Source organism: Drosophila erecta, unplaced genomic scaffold, assembly GCF_003286155.1.
Source record: "Drosophila erecta strain 14021-0224.00,06,07 unplaced genomic scaffold, DereRS2 tig00000055-arrow-pilon, whole genome shotgun sequence".
Taxonomy (NCBI): domain Eukaryota; kingdom Metazoa; phylum Arthropoda; class Insecta; order Diptera; family Drosophilidae; genus Drosophila; species Drosophila erecta.
The window spans coordinates 15930886-15950171 of record NW_020825200.1 but is presented as its reverse complement, the minus strand read 5'-3'; the positions used below and the strand labels follow the sequence as shown (position 1 = coordinate 15950171).

The following is a 19286-nucleotide window of genomic DNA, read 5'->3' as shown; positions in this document are numbered from 1 at the left end:
TATTCTGTAACTACTGTAAAGAAAAATTCATAAATTATTTACAAAAGATGTTTTTAAATATATGCAGCTAAAGATGTTCTTGAAAAACTGACAATATTTTGTTGCATAACGGATAATATCATGAGGGGTTCCAGACAAAATACAATAATTATATAAAATTTAAATTAATTAATTTTGCAATTCGCCTTAGTTGTTCGATAAATTCATTGGTATTATGGGAACTCGTGAGTTATCGATACATGTAAATCATCGATGTGTCTGAACCAGTATAAACATCGATAACATCATACAAACATCGATTTTTGTTCCAGCTCTAGGCATCTGTGTTTGATTTTTTTAAACGTGAAATTCATCAGTAAAAGCGACTATCATTGGATTAAACTGCTACTAAAACACTCAGCCAGCGCCAAAGACCGAATACAATGGGGTAAGACCGATGGGCGCGGCCGTACCGGCCTAAACCTGCAGTTTTTGCCGTGGGAAAAATCGACGCCGAACTAGCTGCTATCTCCCCCCCATGTTGTTGTTGTCGCTGGCGTTCTGTGTGTAGCGGGCGGCGTAAATACATACATATATGTACACAAACATACACCTACACCCTCATACGCGTGGGCAGCCCAATTACATGTGTGGGTGTGCAGGTGTGTGCGACAGTGCAGGTGTGCGTGTGTGTTTTCCGCCCGAGAATCAAAAATCACAAGCAAGGCTGCGGAAAAGGCTTAGCACATAATGCAATTTAGTCAGCGGTCGACAGTCGCCAGCGATAACGGGAAGACACAAGATATACAGCTCAGCGGACGATGTCAGCGGATAGGTAATAGATAAGATATATATACAGTATATATATACGTATATAGGCCCTGGAGGCCCCCCATGGAATTGATTTGATGGGGGCTCCGCACCCCAAAGAACTGCCATTACATCAATCGCGATTGTGTTAAAGCCAGAAACAAACAAGTCTACATACTTAGTAAGAATAAGACCTTTTTCAGTGCTAGAATATCATGGGATTTCAAATATGTAAATATATTACTTTTCCTACGTTACTAATTATAAATTCATCATTCCCTGCCTGTTGACTATTAAACAGCAGTGAAAGAATGCCTCTCCATAGTTTACAACTCACACAGGTGCACACACAAGCAGAGAAGCACCATTTATTGCCTCCTCTAAATGGAATTTTTAATTAATCACACTCCTGTCGCTTTAATCCCTTTATGACCCTTAGCGAACAACCGATTTTCACCTGCCAGGCGCACGTCTTCCACATCGATCCGAAGACGAAGCGCACCTGGATCACGGCCAGCATGAAGGCGGTCAACGTGAGTTTCTTCTATGACAGCTCGCGAAATCTGTACCGCATCATCAGTGTCGAGGGCACCAAGGCGGTGATAAATTCGACGATCACGCCAAACATGACCTTCACCCAGACATCCCAGAAGTTCGGTCAATGGAGCGATGTGCGGGCAAACACGGTGTACGGTTTGGGATTCGCCTCAGAGGCGGAATTGACCAAGGTTAGTGGCAATGATACGTACCATATATTTATTTATTAATTGCCCCGCTTTACAGTTCGTAGAGAAGTTCCAGGAGGTTAAGGAGGCCACCAAGAATGCCATGAAATCGGCGAACGGATCGAATGCCGTCACGCCCACCACCTCGGCCAACACGTCGCCCATTTCCGGGAGAGCTGTGGGCTCCATGCAGAACGACAACACAGCCATCGACCCGCACACTGTGGAGCCGCCAAACATGAGCAACACAAATACCCAGAACGCCAATCCGGACAGTCCTTCCCACAAGCTTCTTAATACCAGCGATGTCAAGGCGGACATCGGATCGGCCACGCCCTCGCCGCAACCCACCTCAGGCGTAACTGGTGGCGGTGGAGTGACCATCTCGTCTGGGGGGAGCATTGTGGGCATGCACACGGGTCCTGGAGCAGGCGCCACCGCTGAGCAGCAGCTTAAGTATGAGAACGAGCGTCTGAAAATGGCCCTGGCACAAAGGTGAGGAACGTATTGGCCGTCATTGGTTCGTGGCATTAATGCTTTGCCTTCTTTCCAGCTGCGCCAATGCCAAGAAATGGGAAATCGAGCTGGCTACCTTGAAGAACAATAATATACGGCTGACTAGTGCTCTTCAGGTATACCATTTGAAAAGCTTCCATTTTAGTTTGAGCAAGAACGCGATATAAATTTAACTGATTCTTTTTTATTCTAAAGGAATCAACTGCCAATGTAGACGAATGGAAGCGCCAGCTGCACACTTACAAGGAGGAGAATATTCGCCTTAAACGTGATATGGAACAGATTTGCGTGGGCGGCGGTGGTGTGGCTGCAGCCGGAGGTGGCGCCACAGAGGACGAATTGCGTCGTGAGGTGGCCACGCTCAAGGCGCGGACAGAACAACTGCAAAAGGAACTTATGCAACAGGAAATTGAGCTTAAGACAGCTAATATAAGCCTACGCGAAAAGTCCAATGACCAAACGGTGGGTAAATCACAATATTCATGTTGAGAAATTTGTTAATGGAACCATGTTTTAGCTGGCAAAATTGAGTGAGTTAAATGGTGTGTTTGCCAAGCATCTTTCGGAGATGTATGGGGTGCAGAAGGATATGGAGAGTATTATACAACTTGCCAAGTGCACTTGAGACACAGAGTTGGCGTTTATGCGAAAGGTTTGCGGCACATTGCCTTTATAGTTTCGTCTTGACAATTGACGTTTCTTACAGGTTTCAGTGCAGGAACAGACTACAATGATTAATACTACAACGACATCATCTACAACAACAGGAAGCACGACAAGTAAACGTTATTTAAGCAACTTTCCAACCGCGGAGGCCGAGAGTACGCTCTCCAACGTCACCTCGATACACACTCAGCTGCAGTCGTCGCTTTACGAAACTCAGAACACGCCCCAGCTGAAGGCCTTGGACAAGCATTCGGCTTTGCTCCAAGAGCTCCATCAGCGGCAGGCGGCTCCCAGGCGCAACTCTGCCTCTGCGGAAGCTGCTGCAGCCGGCTCTGGTGGAGCCAAAACAGCCACCATACTCGTTTCCAAATCAAAAACTAAAACTGGGCTGCCCCTGTTGCTGAAGAATTCCATTAACAATTAGAGAAATCGCAAAACAAAAAAATATCGCAGAGAATTTATTCAGTGGCATTTTTGTAATCTTTATATTGGTAGTTTGTATACAAGGACAGCGCTAAGAGTCAGCCATGATACTTCCCCAATCCCCTCGCACCCTTTCTTTTTACCTATATTGGTTAATTTAGTTTCCTTACCTCGATTCGAAAGTATAATTATGCCCAGTATTTCGTCTAAATTCTTCGAGTCCTTGTGACAGTAATGTAGGTCCAGATTGATTGATTCTCGTGCGCAGTAAAGTGCAATATACATTTATCTCTAGTATGTAAATGTAACGATGATATTATGTGCTCTATACACTTTCAGCTGATTGTTAATTAATTTTTAATAAGAGCTTGCTAACGAATACAACCCGAAACTCATTTCCCAAAGAAAAAACCCAAGCATTTCTATTGAACAAATGTCACAAAGATTATTTTGTAAATGTGTCGAACTTTTTATAGTATTTTTAGAAGGAACCTTTTGTATTCTCTAAATCTTAGGCGTAAATTTTAAAACTTATTTATTGAATTGTATTTCGACCCCATTCTACGTCAAATCCCCATCACATGCTCCCGTTTATTGCAGTTATGCACTGATTTACTAACATTATACATGATATTTATAAATATATAAATTAACGTATGCATAACTAACAATGACTTAGACGACGAACACACTAAGAAACCAATATTAAATATAAAACTAAAACTAAAATAAACGAAGTGAACATTTTATAAATGGATTGAAGTCCAAGTAATTCACGAGACTAGCAAAGTAAATTAATAAAAGTCAAGTATGTGCGTCTGTGGACAACTAGTATAATACATAAAAAAATTATTAAAATTAATTTATATTTATCGAACCGAATAAAAACGCAACTCGAATAAAGCCAGCAAATAAATACATAACAGTACACAATCTCCGAAACACAAACACCCGCTGAACGAAACGGTTATGAAGCGGTAATTTCGAACGTTTGCGATTATATTCAAGCCATATTGTTATGCACCTGCTGCATAAATAACCCAGTTGAGAACAAATAAGAATTAACGAAAATGAAATGTTGAACATACAAATTTAGCAGTTAAAAGTAAATAACAAATGAAAATATACATAAATAAATAAATATATGAAATAAAGAACCATTTGAAATATGTTTTCTTTTAATTTCAAATTTGTAAGGTATATGGTGCTAGTACTATAATTTTTTTTAAATGGCAAATTAACAATAATGACATTGCATATATTTTATTCCTATTTAAAACTTCATATATTAATTTACAATCTAGACGAACAACGATTTATACAACTCGGACTTGGAGGCCTCCGTCCAGTCGCTACTCTCATTGGGCGCCATAAAGTTGATGAGCTTGTTGTGCACCACGTATCTGGAAGTAGTTTTAAATGTTCGTCAGTAAATCAAGCAGCTATAGTATTCTGCGTTACGTACCGCAGTTTTCGTCCCTTGCTGGCCCTTGTGTCCACCTTCTTCTTCATCTTCTGGCGCAGTTTCTGTAGCTCCACGAACTGCTTGGTGATCTCGCTCATGTTGGACGAAGTGCTGGCCTTGTACTCGATGAGCTCCCGAAGCTGCTGGTGGTAGAAGTCGCTATCGTCGTAGATGTGCTTTAATCGTTGCACCGGTTCATTTTCCTGCTGCTCCGCCTGATTGTTCTTTGGAATCTGAGACTTTTCCACCAGCGCTTCTCGGTTGGCCAGGGCACTGTCGATCTTTTTGATGATGTCGTAGTCCTCCTGCAAGGACTTGCGCTTGACACCCGCTCCAGGTGTCAGGAGTTTCGTGCGGTCGTCCCACTTTAACAGGACTTCATTGCGATAACCGGTCATTTGTTGGAAATTGCTCTGCAGCACAGAACCAAACTTTTTGACGGCTAGACCCGATTCGTCTGTGGGCTGCTTGCGCTTCACCGCCTTTTTCATCTCAGAGTTTTGCTGGTGGAGGGCTGACTGGAGGGAGAGCAATTGCTGCAGTAACTTGGATGAGCGTTCCTGGGCCTCGTTTAGCACAGACTGAAGCTCATCGTTCTCCGATGCCAGTTTCGTTAAAGTATCTGGAGCAGGGAGCTGATTCGCTTTGCTAGTGAACTTTTGGGTGTTGATTCTCAGCTCGAGAAGACGCTCCCAGATGCGCAGTTGGTTTTGGACGCCGAGACCTTTTTGGATTTCAGCTTGATGGTTGGTCTTGGACATTACATCCGAGGGTTTGATTGTGTCGTCCTCTGCTTCTTCATCTTCAGAATCGTTGTCTTCATCTACGTCATCGTCATCGTCATCTCCTTCACTTTCCTGGCTATGGTCTTCCTCAGAGTCATCATCCTCCTCCTCATCGTATTTAAAATCTCCAGCCTCAAACTTTTTTTTGAAGTCCGTCAAATTGCTCTCAATCTCTTCACTTTCTTCACCAGATTCGGTATGTCCAGCAGCAGTTTCCTCCTCGGAATCTTCAGCTCCTCCAGCTTGTAGCTTCTGTTTAAAGTCTGCCAAGTCCTCAGCATCCTCATCGCTTTCTTCATAGGCCAACTCCTGCTCATCATCATCATCATCATCATCATCCTCATCCAACTCCTTGCGACTGCTGATCTTCCCCTTGTACCGATCACTCTGCTCCGAGAGCAGCTTGACGTTCCTCTTCCTAAAGTCGGTGCTACGGGCATCCGGCAGGTCGTACTCCTCCTCCTCGAAGTCCACCAGACGGGGCCCAGTGGCCGCGTCGAAGTCCGAGTCCTCCGCGCTGTCGCTCTCGCTCGGATGGGCAAGCAGCTTGCTGACCTTCTCGGCCACCGTTTGTGGCTGTTTCTTTGACTTGCGCAGCATCCTGCTAGAGTTTCATTTATAATTTCAAAACGAAAGACCTAGTTTACCACATGGACTGGTCGTTAGAGGTGGATAAACCTCGATGCATGTATCGATGCTTGGCACTCTGTTATCGATGTTCTGAGCGGAGCAGTGTGACCGTTGCACAAAATTTGGTAGATTGCTGTTGATCGAACATTTGAACTTATAATATTCTTTTAATAAATAATAATTTTAAATAATAAATAATAAAATTAATTGAAAAAGTTGTTTAATTGTTTTCTCCCACCAGTAATAATGTAGAACACATTTTTTTACATTTTATCAGCAGTTTATTTTTTACTTTTCAGCAATTCCAAGTAGCTATTGTTATTTTGACTGACTCAGCGTATGTGGACAAAGTTTAATAATTTGCTAGTTTAAATTAGAAATAATTCTAATGTCCGAGATGTCATGATTTCAGAATAGTTTCTTATTCAATCTTACTATGGTAGAGTTTCCTCGCAGCTTTCGAAGAGCAGCACGCACCTGATCATCGCTCGCGGTTATTAATATTTTCGCCACTAATCACCAGAGACAAGTCCACAATTAGTGGCACAATTAGTGCTTAGTGACATCTTGAGTCACTATCAGTGATAGTAACGTGCCAGTGCAGTGATCTTAAAACTATCAAATTTAATTAAATTGTGCTCCGCTGTCCAACGGCCACGTGCCGGCAAGCTTAACACAACATCCGTTGGAAAGCTTAACAAACATCTGTGAGGAGCTTACCATTTGGTTCCAGCAGCAGATAAGTTCTGGCCTATGTATCAGATAGAAGCTTTTAGTTTCTATTCTGCCCCAAGATCAATTGATATTATTGCATACTCTTAGGCGTGCGATGAAACCCGGACAATTTGACAAGCCGCAGTCAACGACTACTAGTGCTACTAATAAGAACAAGGCAGTTCTAGGAGAGGAACTTAGAAATGCCGTCAACGCGCCCTCAGATAATGATACTCTACAAGTATCCGATTTTGCCGCCACAGCAGCTTCATTGGCATCTGCTTTTTCGAGCGTCAATGGGTCCACATCAGGAACCGCCTCGCGCTACCAAAGCCCTGCTTCAGGTGAAGCCTCGCAGCGCTTTCAAACAATAAAGCGCAAGTCATGCGCCTCCCCAAAGACTGATGGGAAAAAAGCTAACCTCGGCAAGAACGGTGATAACGTTCCCATACCTCAATCGAACTATAGTGGCAGCTCAAACCGTTTCGAATTGCTAGCGCTTCACCCAGATGACATGGAAGTTGAGAACGCCAACGACGTGCTATGTGAGAGGCCTAGTACAAGTCATCAAGCTGCCATTGCTGCGGCGAAGCGGGCCGCTAACTCTCCTGGCACCTCAGGTTCTCCCAACAAGACGCAGCCCAAACCACCGCCCATAGTGATGGAAGGTATTGAAAACGTCTCTCTGCTCATGCAAGAACTCAGGAAAATAATTGACATAAATAAAGTTGAAGCTAGGGCTTCACTTGGCGGTATGATGAGACTCTATGCAAATGACGCTACCACTTTTCGTAGCATTGTCAGTTGGCTTGAGCAGGAAAAATATGAATTCCATTGCTACCAACTGAAGGAAGATAGGCCGTTTAAAGTCTGCATTAAAGGCTTACACCACAGCACGCTTCATAGCCAGATTAAGGAGGATCTGGAAAAATTCGGACACAAGGTGCTTGACGTCCATCTGCCCCAGAGGCGCAGTGAGCCAGGCACCCCTGTAGCCAAGCCGGTAAATATGTTCTTCGTGAATATTGCCGCCGCGGCCAATAATAAGGAGATCCTGCTAGTCAAGGCACTTTGCCATATGCGGGTTATCGTTGAGCCCCTCCGAAAGCGCAATGCTGTTGTGCAATGCCATCGATGCCAACAGTTTGGCCATACGGCTAAATACTGTCGTAAAGCGCATATTTGCGTCAAATGTGCTGGCGAGCACGCTGCCAGCAACTGTACTAGGCCGCGCAGTGAACCGTGCACGTGCTACAATTGCGGACAACAGCACCCTGCAAGCTATTCAGGGTGCCCCAAATACCAGGCGTTCCTGCAACGATCTCGGCCCAAGCGTGGAGTTGGAGCTCGGCCTACTGTGAATAGCCAAACCGAGACAAATGATCAAACTAGGAGCAGACCAAGAGTAGCCACTCGTCAAGGTGTCTCCTATGCAGATGCAGCTAGGGGAGGCGTGCATGTCTCTCAACATGAACAGCAGAACAACCCAAACATAAACCAACGAACCAACAGCCGCAACCGCTCGACATCGAGATCTCGAGTTGCAGCTCAACGAGACAACAACCGCAACCGTTCAGCATCGAGATCCCGAAATACGGCATATCACTCATCTCTTGAAAATAACATTGAAAACATGATGCGAACCCTCAATGGAAATATCGATTCACTCCGCTCGTTACAGGATAAACAGACGGAGATGATGATGATGATGCTCAAACAGCAGCAACAGCAGACACAGCAGCAGGGGCAAATTCTTAATTTGCTTGCTGCCCTCCAAGCGCAACGATCAACAATATGATGCCGCTGCGCATTCTAATGTGGAACGCCGATGGCGTTTCCACGAAGCTGCCAGAGCTTGAGTGCTTTGCGCGACAAAATAAGATCGATGTCATACTAATTAGTGAGACTCACTGCCGAGGAAACTTTGTGCCAAAAATATATGGTTTTGATGCATATCCAGCTAATGATCCAAGTGTTGGCAATGCTAGAGGAGGAGCTGCGATCTTTATAAAATCTAGCTTGGTGCATTATCCTCTGAGCCCTGTTACCAGCGAAAAAGTACAAATAGCGTCTGCAGGAATAAACACAGCGCTTGGTGTGATCGACTTTGGTGCGATTTACTGTCCTCCTCGTTTCACATGGACAACAAATGAATTTGCTGACATACTACCGCTAAATCATCGAAAATTTATAATTGCAGGAGACTGGAATGCATCTCACTGGCTCTGGGGCTCAGGAAGATGCAATCAAAGAGGTCGCGCTCTCGCGGATCTTATTCTTAGTACGGAAGTCAACACGCTGGCTACAGGCAGTCCTACTCGGTATCCGTACGGTAGGAGAGGAACTCCAAGCTGCATTGATTTTGCAGTAACGAAAGGCGTTCTCGATATTCATGCTTCCATAACATCGGCTCCTGATCTCAGCTCTGATCACCTGCCTCTTATCATAACGCTGGATGTCACAGCATTGACATATCCTACAGCAGATCGATTGATAACCAGACACACCAACTTAGAAATGTTCTGCGGTCTTCTAGAGCAATCTCTGTATCTTGATATAGAAATCAACTCAGAAGAAGATATTGAGGACGCAATCAACCTATTTGCTGTAAAGGTGAAATCGGCAGCCATAACAGCTACACGAACGTTGACACAGAGACCCGTAGCAGCAGGTATACCCCTCACACGGGAAATTCTTATTTTAATTGCTGAAAAGAGACGACTTCGGACAAGATGGATGAGGTCCCGCCACCCTCTAGACAAATTAGAGTGGAACAGAGCTCAACATATTCTCCGTAAGAAACTGGTGGACCATAAAGCTGCATGGTTCGACGAGAGGCTTACCAACACTGGTACTGGAAGCGAAGCGAGGCATTCTCTATGGAAAGCGACGCGTAGTATAAAAAGGAGGTGCCCCAGGAAGGCACCACTAGCTAATGAGAACGGAACATGGTGTCGTTCTGACAAGGAACAAGCGGAAGTGTTTGCTAGGCACTTAGCTGAACGGTTCAAGCCCTTTAACCTTGCCAGCCAACAGGAAAAACAAGAAACGCAGGAAGTCCTCGAGCAAGCGCTGCAAATGGATGCACCGATTCTCCCGTTCGACCAATGTGAGATATCAGCGATCATAAACCGCCAATCCTCTAAAAGAGCACCAGGCCACGACATCATCTGCAACGCTACTCTGAAGGCGCTGCCTACTCACGCGATCTCTTACATAACGTTGATCTTCAACGCTATGTTGAGGTTGCATTACTTCCCTGCCCAGTGGAAATTTGGCTTAGTGAGTATGATCCACAAGCCCGGAAAGCCAGAGAGTGACCCAGCATCCTACCGGCCAATCAGTCTCCTCCCATCAATCTCGAAGATCTTTGAGAGACTTATCTCTGCCCGAATTGCTGGGATAATGTCATCCAGAAGAGCCATCCCTGATCACCAATTTGGATTTCGTGCAGGTCACAGTTCAATAGAACAACTGCACCGCATCGTTGACCAAATATTGCAAGCCTACGATGAGAAAGAATACTGCAATGCGCTCTTTTTGGACATTAAGGAAGCATTCGACCGAGTCTGGCATATTGGCCTATTGGCCAAAATAAAAATGACACTACCAGCACCGTATTACTTGCTAATGCGGTCCTACTTGGCGAATAGGCAGTTCGCAGTACGTTTCCACTCCGCAACCTCAGGGATACATGAGGTCAGTGCAGGAGTGCCTCAAGGAAGTGTACTGGGTCCATTATTGTACTGTCTGTATACCAACGATATGCCGCAGCCAAATGCTAGTATGGACGCCAACCCTGACAGGATGACTCTAGCCACTTTCGCCGATGACGTCTGTGTTACTTACAGATCATCCTGCGAATATGAAGCAGCAGACGGCCTACAAGAGTACGCTGACAGGTACGAGAAATGGGCAAGAAGATGGAATATTGGCATAAATGGTCAAAAGTCAGCTAACGTGTGCTTCTCACTAAGGAGGAAAACACCACCTGCTGTTCAACTAGGTGAGGAGATGGTACAGCAGTGTAGTACGGCCAAATATCTTGGCATAACATTAGATCGCCGGCTCACATTTGCTCCCCACATAGCAGCCATCAAAACAAGGGTGAGAGCAGCTGTGACAAAGCACTGGTGGCTCCTAAGAAGCAACAGTAAACTCTCCACCCGAAATAAGCTCACCCTATACAAGCAGGTCATTGCTCCCATCTGGCAATATGGTTGCCAAATCTGGGGGATAGCAAGAGATAGCCAAATCAAAAAAATTCAGGTGGCCCAGAACAAAATAGCGAGACAAATTACAGGCTGTGAGTGGTACATTCGAAATAGCGTGCTACATAGGGACCTAAAACTAGTTACGGTACTACAACAAATCAACTTCCACTCCAGTCGGTACAACTCAAGACTGATGAACCACAGGAATCGTCTCGCTAATGATCTCACCATTACTCGACCGAGGCAGAGGATCAAAAGACGTCAACCAAGAGACTTAGTGCTAAGATAACAATAGCTTAATAGCTAAACATTAATTATAAAACAACATGAGAGTATTAGACCAAACTAGAAAAAGCTATATTAAATATTCCCTATAGCCGGAGCGCCAATTGGCAGAAACAATAGAAAATAAGGTAATAAAAGGGTTCATAGCTATCCTGTATATCTTAATAAACTACAATAAAAAAAAAAAAAAAAAAAAAAAAAACTATGGTGAGTGCCAGGGAAACGAACATTTTCCGTAAAACCACTGCATAGTTTTGGGCTGTCGATTTAAGCAGCGTTTAGTGTAAGCGTAAACGCAAAATTAATCGACGCCCTTGAATGTGTGCAGTTTAGTTTAGTTATTGCACATTCTGCATGACCGCTCATTAGAGCCGCCCCCCGGCGTCTTATCAGGTAGTCCAGGTGCATCTTGATAAGGTCGGGCTCACGCCACTTTCGTAGCATACAAATGTGCGCACCGGAACGTGAACTTGAAATCCTTTTGTCCGCTGCGGTGCCCTCATTAAATTTAATGAACCGTTTTGTCCAATGGCGTATCGCCCGGCCGGCATGAGGTTAAATTGTGAACCTTGGCAGTGGACTTGCCAGATACCAGTCAAAGCTCGACGGGATCAGAGGTCTGACATCCGAAAAAAAGGACATACGAGTGAGATCCAGCGACGATTTGGAAAAGGAGAGCTCGGAACGACGCACCGATAAGGCCTATAAGAAATTTCATGTCGATTACTTGTGCCGGCTGAGACGCGACTCATGCGGCAGATAAGGAATCGAAACATTTGGCGATCAGACGGACCACCGTTTGAACTTTGAGTCGTGCACACGCATTGATAATCGTGAAATTTATGCGGGCGGGACCTGAAAAACATACACATTAGCAATACACTGACTATTGGGGTCGTCCGCTGTTATCAATGTACCTAACTTTGTATACCCGGTACTTAAAATTAGGGGTGTACCATTACCGTGGAGCAGTTTGTAACACCTGGGATCTTAAAGAGTATCGACTATCAGAGCCAAAGTCCTCCGTTTCGTATTACTTGAGCTATGACTCAGAGTCATAGAATCCCGCTTAAGTGGTCGGTCCTTGTCCAATAAGTAGGCTACGATTTCTACGGGCTGAGGACCGGGTATTTCAATGGTCGCGACTCACGCAGCTCCTACTTATTGCGCTCATCTTCCAGCTGGGTTATCAGTGACTGCCGAGATTTCGAGTACGCGGCATCAGCATCCCAGCAATCGGTTCAGTCAGTTCCTGCTCGTCGATCGGTGTGAGTGTGGATCTGGAGTACCGTTAGTCGGAGCCGTGTGCCGTTAAGAAGCTTTCGCATCATCGATAGCAATAAATACGCGCGTGGGCGGTGGGCAGTGGGAACAGTTTATTTGTCGCTGCTGGGAGGTGTGTGCAAAATACAATCTATTCAAATCGGTACATTCGAAAGTCTCAGGTTCAAATCTGCCATATCTTAGTATACAGCAGAGCACGGTGTGCCCGCGTGTTTAGAAAACGCAAAACAAAACGGAAATCACAAAAAGAAGGAAAAACGGAATGAAGAAATATACATAATAGTTGTATATAGAGGAAAAGTGATTTAAACAGCACGTACGCGTTCTCGTAATCGAAGATTACGCCTACAATGGGTAGTATATAAACAAGCCGATCGATTAGCAAGAGCAATCTAGTTGAATCTCCCCGTAATCTTCGAGGGGTTCCAGCACTTGGCTGGGTGAACTTGGTAGTCTGCGAGGTTAAAGTTGATTCACAATGCAAAGTATATGATTATTTCAGGTATTAAAGGTACATATTTTGGACCAGCCCTTGATACGATCAAAATTCCTTTTATTTTTAATTACATTTGTTTGAGCACATTAAAATACCAAGTTCAAAAGGCATCAAACGCGGCGCGTCTAAACAAACAACCCGTAAAGTAATTCGACAGAAGGATTAATGTGAGAACGATTTGGCCGAGTTTTTTGTGCTATTGCTGCTCAATTGAGTGAACTTTCGGTTCTATTGAGCGCAATTGATTAACAGATTAATAAGCCAGCGAGAGCGCAAGATGCTCCCCATTATAATTATTATATGTGTGTCAATTCTAGAAAACACACCGAGCCGGGGTGCTCAACATAAACGGAATTTTTATTATCAATCGGAAACTTAAATGCGTTAATGCCGCGCGGGAATATTTGGTTCAAGGTCATTGCCAGCTTTAGCACCTAGAAAAAAAGGGGCCAACAAACAGAACGTAAATAATCATACCCGTAACATAATAAACAAGTTCTTGAACCTAAAATCCAGAGCAATCGAAAAAGTGTTCATTATCAAACTGAGTGCAATTGACTCGATTAATTAAGTGACTGTCTGTCAGGGAATAATATTTGTTTGTGTTTTCATTATTGGATTATCTCGAGTGTGCCGCCAATAATAAAGCATTCAAAATGTCAAAAAGAAGCGTACACGTTTCACAATTAAACGACAGGCCCCCAAGCCGAAACAAAATGATTCTTTATCAGTTTAAACTTCACTAATTAACATTTTTGGTGTTTGAATAAATCCAAAGTCATAGTTTAAAAAAAAAAAGAAAAACAGAAAAATTCAGACAATAGCTGCTATAAGAATGCAACATAGTTAATCTAAGCAATACAACCAATACACAAGATATAATATCTAATAACTAAGGAAAGTTTGTATGTTTTCGTTTCTTTTACTTAGAATAAAATAAGTTACGTTAAGGCAAAGCCTTGATGCAGTTGCATTCAGACTCAGATACACTTAATTAGCCTGTCTTTAAAATGGCAAAAGTAGCTGAAGAGAATGACCATCGTGATCTCAGTAATTGGTCGAACGTGAACGACACGAATGGAACTATTCACCTGACCAAGGATATGGTCTTCAACGATGGCCATCGATTGTCCATCACAGTCTACAGGTGAGTGGAATTCCGGATCAACATTTTACAACCGCGTTGTCAAGATCAACTCCCACGTCCCACGTCCCATTCAGCTTATCAACTTTGACTTTTACTATCTGTATCAAGTCTAAGCTAATCAATTCATATGGCGATGTGGGTGTCGCTGGCTGCCTTATGAATTCCTATAAATCATAGTGGGGTCATCATCTCTGGTTTCTCCTCGGGTGTCTGGCTATCTGTCTGAGATTAATCATTTTTACTTGGAATTTGAACTTTGCGGATCATTGCAGGGTTCACTTTTTAGAATGCCAGAGATTCGTTTAATCGATTAAGTGTGAGTCGATCACCTAGTCAAGGCGCAGAAAGTGCTTAATTTAGCACAGCATTCAAAGGGGGCTTAGATTAACAATATAATTGACCAGTTCTGCAACAGAATATACTTTTTTCACAAACCGGTTCTGAAAATTTGATTAAAGTTCACCCTATATTGTATAATTTATATCATTTCCACGGGCAGTGGAAACTTGTAAAGGACATATATTTTGTCAGACCAGATTGTCTGCAAGCGATATTCCAGGGACCAATAAAATACGAATCATTTGCCTCATTCATCCAACAAGTTACCTTTCCTAACTGCACTTCGTTGACCCACTTAATGACACCCACGCCGACACCCACCTTCGGGAAAACTTCTTTAATTTCCCACTCACCAATTTAATCGCTTCTGAACCTTCTCCCGCACACCGTGTTCCCGGTTCCTAATGCGGTCTTTCATTTGGAACAGCATACTGTTTGTGATCTCAACAATTGGCAACAGCACCGTGCTATATCTGCTGACCAAGCGGCGACTGCGTGGTCCCTTGCGAATTGATATCATGCTAATGCATTTGGCCATCGCCGATCTAATGGTGACGCTGCTCCTGATGCCAATGGAGATCGTGTGGGCCTGGACGGTGCAGTGGCTCTCCACGGACCTGATGTGCCGCCTGATGAGCTTCTTCCGCGTCTTCGGCCTGTACCTGTCCAGCTACGTGATGGTCTGCATATCGCTCGACAGGTGAGTCTGCCGCGCCGCTTACTGTCGCTAATGGACCAAATTGATAGCCAGATAAGGCGGCTCGAAGTGTCAATCGATGGCGACGGCCTCTCACCACCTGGTTCCTCTTGTCTCCATCAGATACTTTGCCATACTGAAGCCGCTCAAGCGCTCTTACAACCGAGGACGCATCATGCTGGCCTGTGCCTGGCTGGGCTCTGTCGTCTGCAGCATTCCCCAGGTGAGTTTCCAAGTGCCAGCTACTTCATCGCGCCAAAATAAGATTTACTTCAATTTACGCACTATTTTAAATGGCTGGCCTGACTATTTAAACAAGTTCATCTCTGCCAGTGAGAGATACTTAATTGTCATCCGTCTCCGGCAGGCCTTTCTCTTCCACCTGGAGGAGCATCCCTCCGTTACCGGCTACTTTCAGTGCGTCATCTTCAACTCGTTCAGGAGCGACTTTGATGAGAAACTGTATCAGGCGGCCTCGATGTGCAGCATGTACGCCTTTCCGCTGATCATGTTCATCTACTGCTACGGAGCCATCTACCTGGAGATCTACAGGAAGAGCCAGCGCGTCCTCAAGGACGTGATCGCCGAGCGGTTCCGGCGCTCCAACGACGACGTGCTCAGCCGGGCCAAGAAGCGCACCCTCAAGATGACCATCACGATTGTGATCGTGTTCATCATCTGCTGGACTCCGTACTACACCATCTCTATGTGGTACTGGCTGGACAAGCACTCCGCGGACAAGATCAATCCTCTGGTCCGCAAGGCGCTGTTCATCTTCGCCTCGACCAACTCCTGTATGAATCCTTTGGTCTACGGGCTCTACAATATTCGTGGGCGAATGAACAACAACAATCCGGTGGGTACTACCATATATCAAGGGTTATGACCATGACCATTAATTGACCTCCCACTTTCCCTTTTTTACAGTCGGTGAACAACAGGCACACCTCGCTGTCCAATCGCCTGGACTCCTCCAATCAGCTGATGCAAAAGCAGTTGACCAACAACTCGCTGCTCAATGGACGAGGCCAGGTGATGGCAGCCGCGGTATCGGCCACCACAAAATTGGCCAATGTGGTCGGCCTCAAAGGCACTGCCAATTCCAACGGCTCAGCTGCAGCCGCGGGAACAGTTCCACCAACTCCTCCTCTGACAGTATCCATCGCTCCGCTGGCTAGTGACGACGAGGCCAACGACAATTCCTGCCTCAGTGCGGTCACCATCAGGTGCCAGGATCAATCCCCGATCCGCCAGAAGTAATTTCGGTCTCTACACCCGTTTTCTACCTTCTTGCCAACCCGAAATGCCCATGCTCATTCCCATCCTTCATTTAGATGATTTACAGCCGCTTCTCAAATTCACTTTTCCTTTTCGAGGTTCGCCATAAAAAGTTGGGCTTTATGTTGTGGTTTTAGTGTTTAATCTAGCACAAAGCAAGGGAGTTAAACTAGCCTTGACTTCCGAGTTAATTTTGTTGGATATATAAAGTAAATAGTTATTAGCCTGTAAAGCCTTACTTGGGATTTCTCACTTTTATTGGTTGTACATCTTGATATATGTAATTGCCGTTTGTAGCATTATTTGACTTGGTAATCTACATGATGCATGTAATGTTGCTTCATTGTAAGATTAATCTGAGATTAGCGATCATGTAACAAGCAATAGAGTGCTATTAAACAATTCAATGTTTCACACCCAGCCAATTGTGCAACAGCTGAAAACAGTCCACATATCCTATCTTAAACTGCGACCAAGCCTTAGTCCATCCGGGTTAATGAGGGATTGCATAATGTCTCTAACTTTAAAGCCCAATTTCACGCCGCAATTCATTTTATGTCAACACATCGAAGCATCGGCAAGAGTCAAGTCTAAACAAATGTTTCATTTCAGATGTGGCGACTCCATCGAAATGACCAGTGTGGTCAAGTAGACAACAACAAATGGAGCTCCGAGAGCAACTGGATCAATCAAGAGATCTGCTACTGCTACTGTTCAGCTGGAGGAGTCGGCTTGGAACAAAGGGCATTTAATTTGCTAACCAGCTTAGTTCGGAATTTTCATCATAAATTCTTTTGGCATTTGCATTTAGCTAGGGACAAATTAAATCGTTTTCAAGTCTACAAACGCCAAAGCAGCAAAGATACAAAATCCGATTGAAAAACGCTTTGTATTGAACCATCAAATGCTTGGTAAGCAAAGCTATCGCCTAGGAAATACGATTAAGATGTAATACTGCTTACTGTTAGATATACTCTAGTTAGTCGGATTATTGCTTAATTTAAAATAATTTATTCATAACAAATAATTATAAACGAAATCGAATAAATGGATCTTGAAAATTATAGAAAACATCAAGTCAGCCGCTTGAATGCTGAGTTTTGTTTGGAAAGAGCCCGGAATGTCGGCTTATTTGTGTTCGAACTTTTGTTAACTTGGCGTTAATCACTTGTTTTATGGCTTAAGCCCTCCACATTAATTATACACTCGCCGACGGACCCTTTAATATTTATTCAATATTTCCGATTTGACATGCGGGTAAACCAGTTTCACTTCTCCGATAAGATGCTGAATTGACCTTTAACTACTTTTAATTATATTGTTATTGGCACTAAAAAAAAAGGGGCTGAGTTGGAAATTAAATGATGGGCACTTGCATGTATTTTGTAAGGAAAATATTTGTCAATATTTGTAGTTATATATGCATACTGTAAAACATTGGAAGGGAGCTCAAAATAACTGTTTTCCCCCTCATTAAACACTCTCCTGTGAATGATTTTGCCGGAAGCTTGACCAGCCCCACGCCAATCCAACCATTTTCCAACAACGCCCACACTTTTCCCAGGTGCAAGGCATCTGGCCTGGTCGGCGTCATTGGCCAAAGCCACGTAACCCAATTAACCGCGAAGTCGTAAAATGACAATATTTTTTAGAGCAATTGCTAAAGATAACCCCAGCCCCCCAAAGTGCTAGAAAGTGGCTCACTTTCGTTACACTGCACAACAAAGTCACGTTCGCTGAGAAAACACTCGGCGCTCCACTCGAAGAGCAGGAAGAATGCGTGTAATCGAATCTTGAAGACCGAAAAATAAACATGTTAATAATACAATTTTATGATTAATACGCACTGAACTGCACTGGGCGGGGAGAAGGGGGAAGGTAAGGCATTTCGGGGAGCAGCAGATCGGAGGAGATGAGATGATGTTGCTGTTGTGCCGTCGAAAAGTGCGTGGGACGTCTTAGCTCGTAACCACTGAAGATGCTGGGAACAACTCGAGGAGGATTCGGACGATGGGGGCTCCGGTAAGTGAGGAGTAAGGGGTGGGGCGTGGGGCCAGCGAGGCTTATTTATAAATCACGCACATAATGAAATTTCAGCAAGTGGTCGCCGCTGTCCGAAAAGCGGCAAAATATGCAGCGTTGATGTGGGATAGCATCTCGGGTGTGTCTGCAGCACCGCAACTCCATGATAAATGCACATCTGCATAATGCCCTCCTCCAACTGTCCGCTGACATGCCGGCGACATAATGACGAACAGGTCGGGACATCCAACTTCCCCTCGGATCCCGATGCTACTGTCGTGTTACGCATCAGTCCCGTGTCAACTGGAAATGGGGATGGGGAGCTCCGAAATGGGGGACACTTGTACTGCATAAGTAGCCATTAATAGGTGCCATATGCATATCATTTTGGGCTCTAGTTTTAACGACTAGTTCGTCTGTTTTGAATGTCTGCAGAGCGTGCCGTTTATTTACGACCTCCATTTCAAAAGAGCAAACGCCTGCCACCATCAACCGAGTCCCTTTGGATTTGGGGATCGCCATGCTGCCGAGGAGGTAGTCGAAAACAAGGCTGGACGCATTATCGAAAAAGGGTTCGCACGAATCCGATTTAATGGCCTTAAACAGTCCGACAATGTAAGCATGTTTCGGGATTGAGTTTCAGTTTAATGGCCCAAACGATCCACAACTGGGGCAGCTCAAGTGGGCAGCTCCCCCATAATAATTGGTGGATAGACTAATGAACTGAGGACAATACGTAATTACACATAAATGTAATCATATAGAGCGACTTTCAGCCATAATATTTATTCTTAAAAATATTTATTCCTAT

General features: G+C 44.4%; 3 protein-coding genes across 5 annotated transcripts; 2 read left to right on the top strand and 1 right to left on the bottom strand.

Moving 5' to 3' along the window:
- The first annotated feature begins 260 nt into the window (after window positions 1-260).
- Window positions 261-4189, top strand: LOC6542617 (homer protein homolog 2). The gene is given in 7 exon segments (XM_001970025.3): window positions 261-427; window positions 1229-1517; window positions 1573-2009; window positions 2068-2146; window positions 2226-2492; window positions 2548-2682; window positions 2737-4189. Coding segments are annotated over 7 exon segments (1596 nt in total). The 5' UTR covers window positions 261-422; the 3' UTR covers window positions 3121-4189.
- A 167-nt stretch (window positions 4190-4356) lies between these two features.
- On the bottom strand, window positions 4357-6105 carry LOC6542412 (protein Aatf). Its single transcript, XM_001970023.3, has 2 exons — window positions 4585-6105; window positions 4357-4522 (listed from the first exon to the last, which is right to left on the bottom strand). Exons 1-2 carry the CDS (start codon window positions 5967-5969, stop codon window positions 4420-4422), a joined length of 1488 nt encoding a protein of 495 aa, XP_001970059.1. The 5' UTR covers window positions 5970-6105; the 3' UTR covers window positions 4357-4419.
- Window positions 6106-12412: 6307 nt separating this feature from the next.
- On the top strand, window positions 12413-17530 carry LOC6543015 (gonadotropin-releasing hormone receptor). Of its 3 annotated transcripts, none has more exons than XM_001970022.3 (7): window positions 12413-12608; window positions 13923-14139; window positions 14906-15178; window positions 15299-15398; window positions 15543-16031; window positions 16103-16431; window positions 17066-17530. In XM_001970022.3, exons 2-7 carry the CDS (start codon window positions 14003-14005, stop codon window positions 17103-17105), a joined length of 1368 nt encoding a protein of 455 aa, XP_001970058.1. In that variant the 5' UTR covers window positions 12413-12608; window positions 13923-14002; the 3' UTR covers window positions 17106-17530. The 3 variants fall into 3 exon arrangements, with proteins under 3 accessions (XP_001970058.1, XP_015014876.1, XP_026835149.1); XM_015159390.2 differs by having other exon boundaries at window positions 16103-16440; XM_026979348.1 differs by having other exon boundaries at window positions 12413-12638.
- The last annotated feature ends 1756 nt before the right edge of the window (window positions 17531-19286 follow it).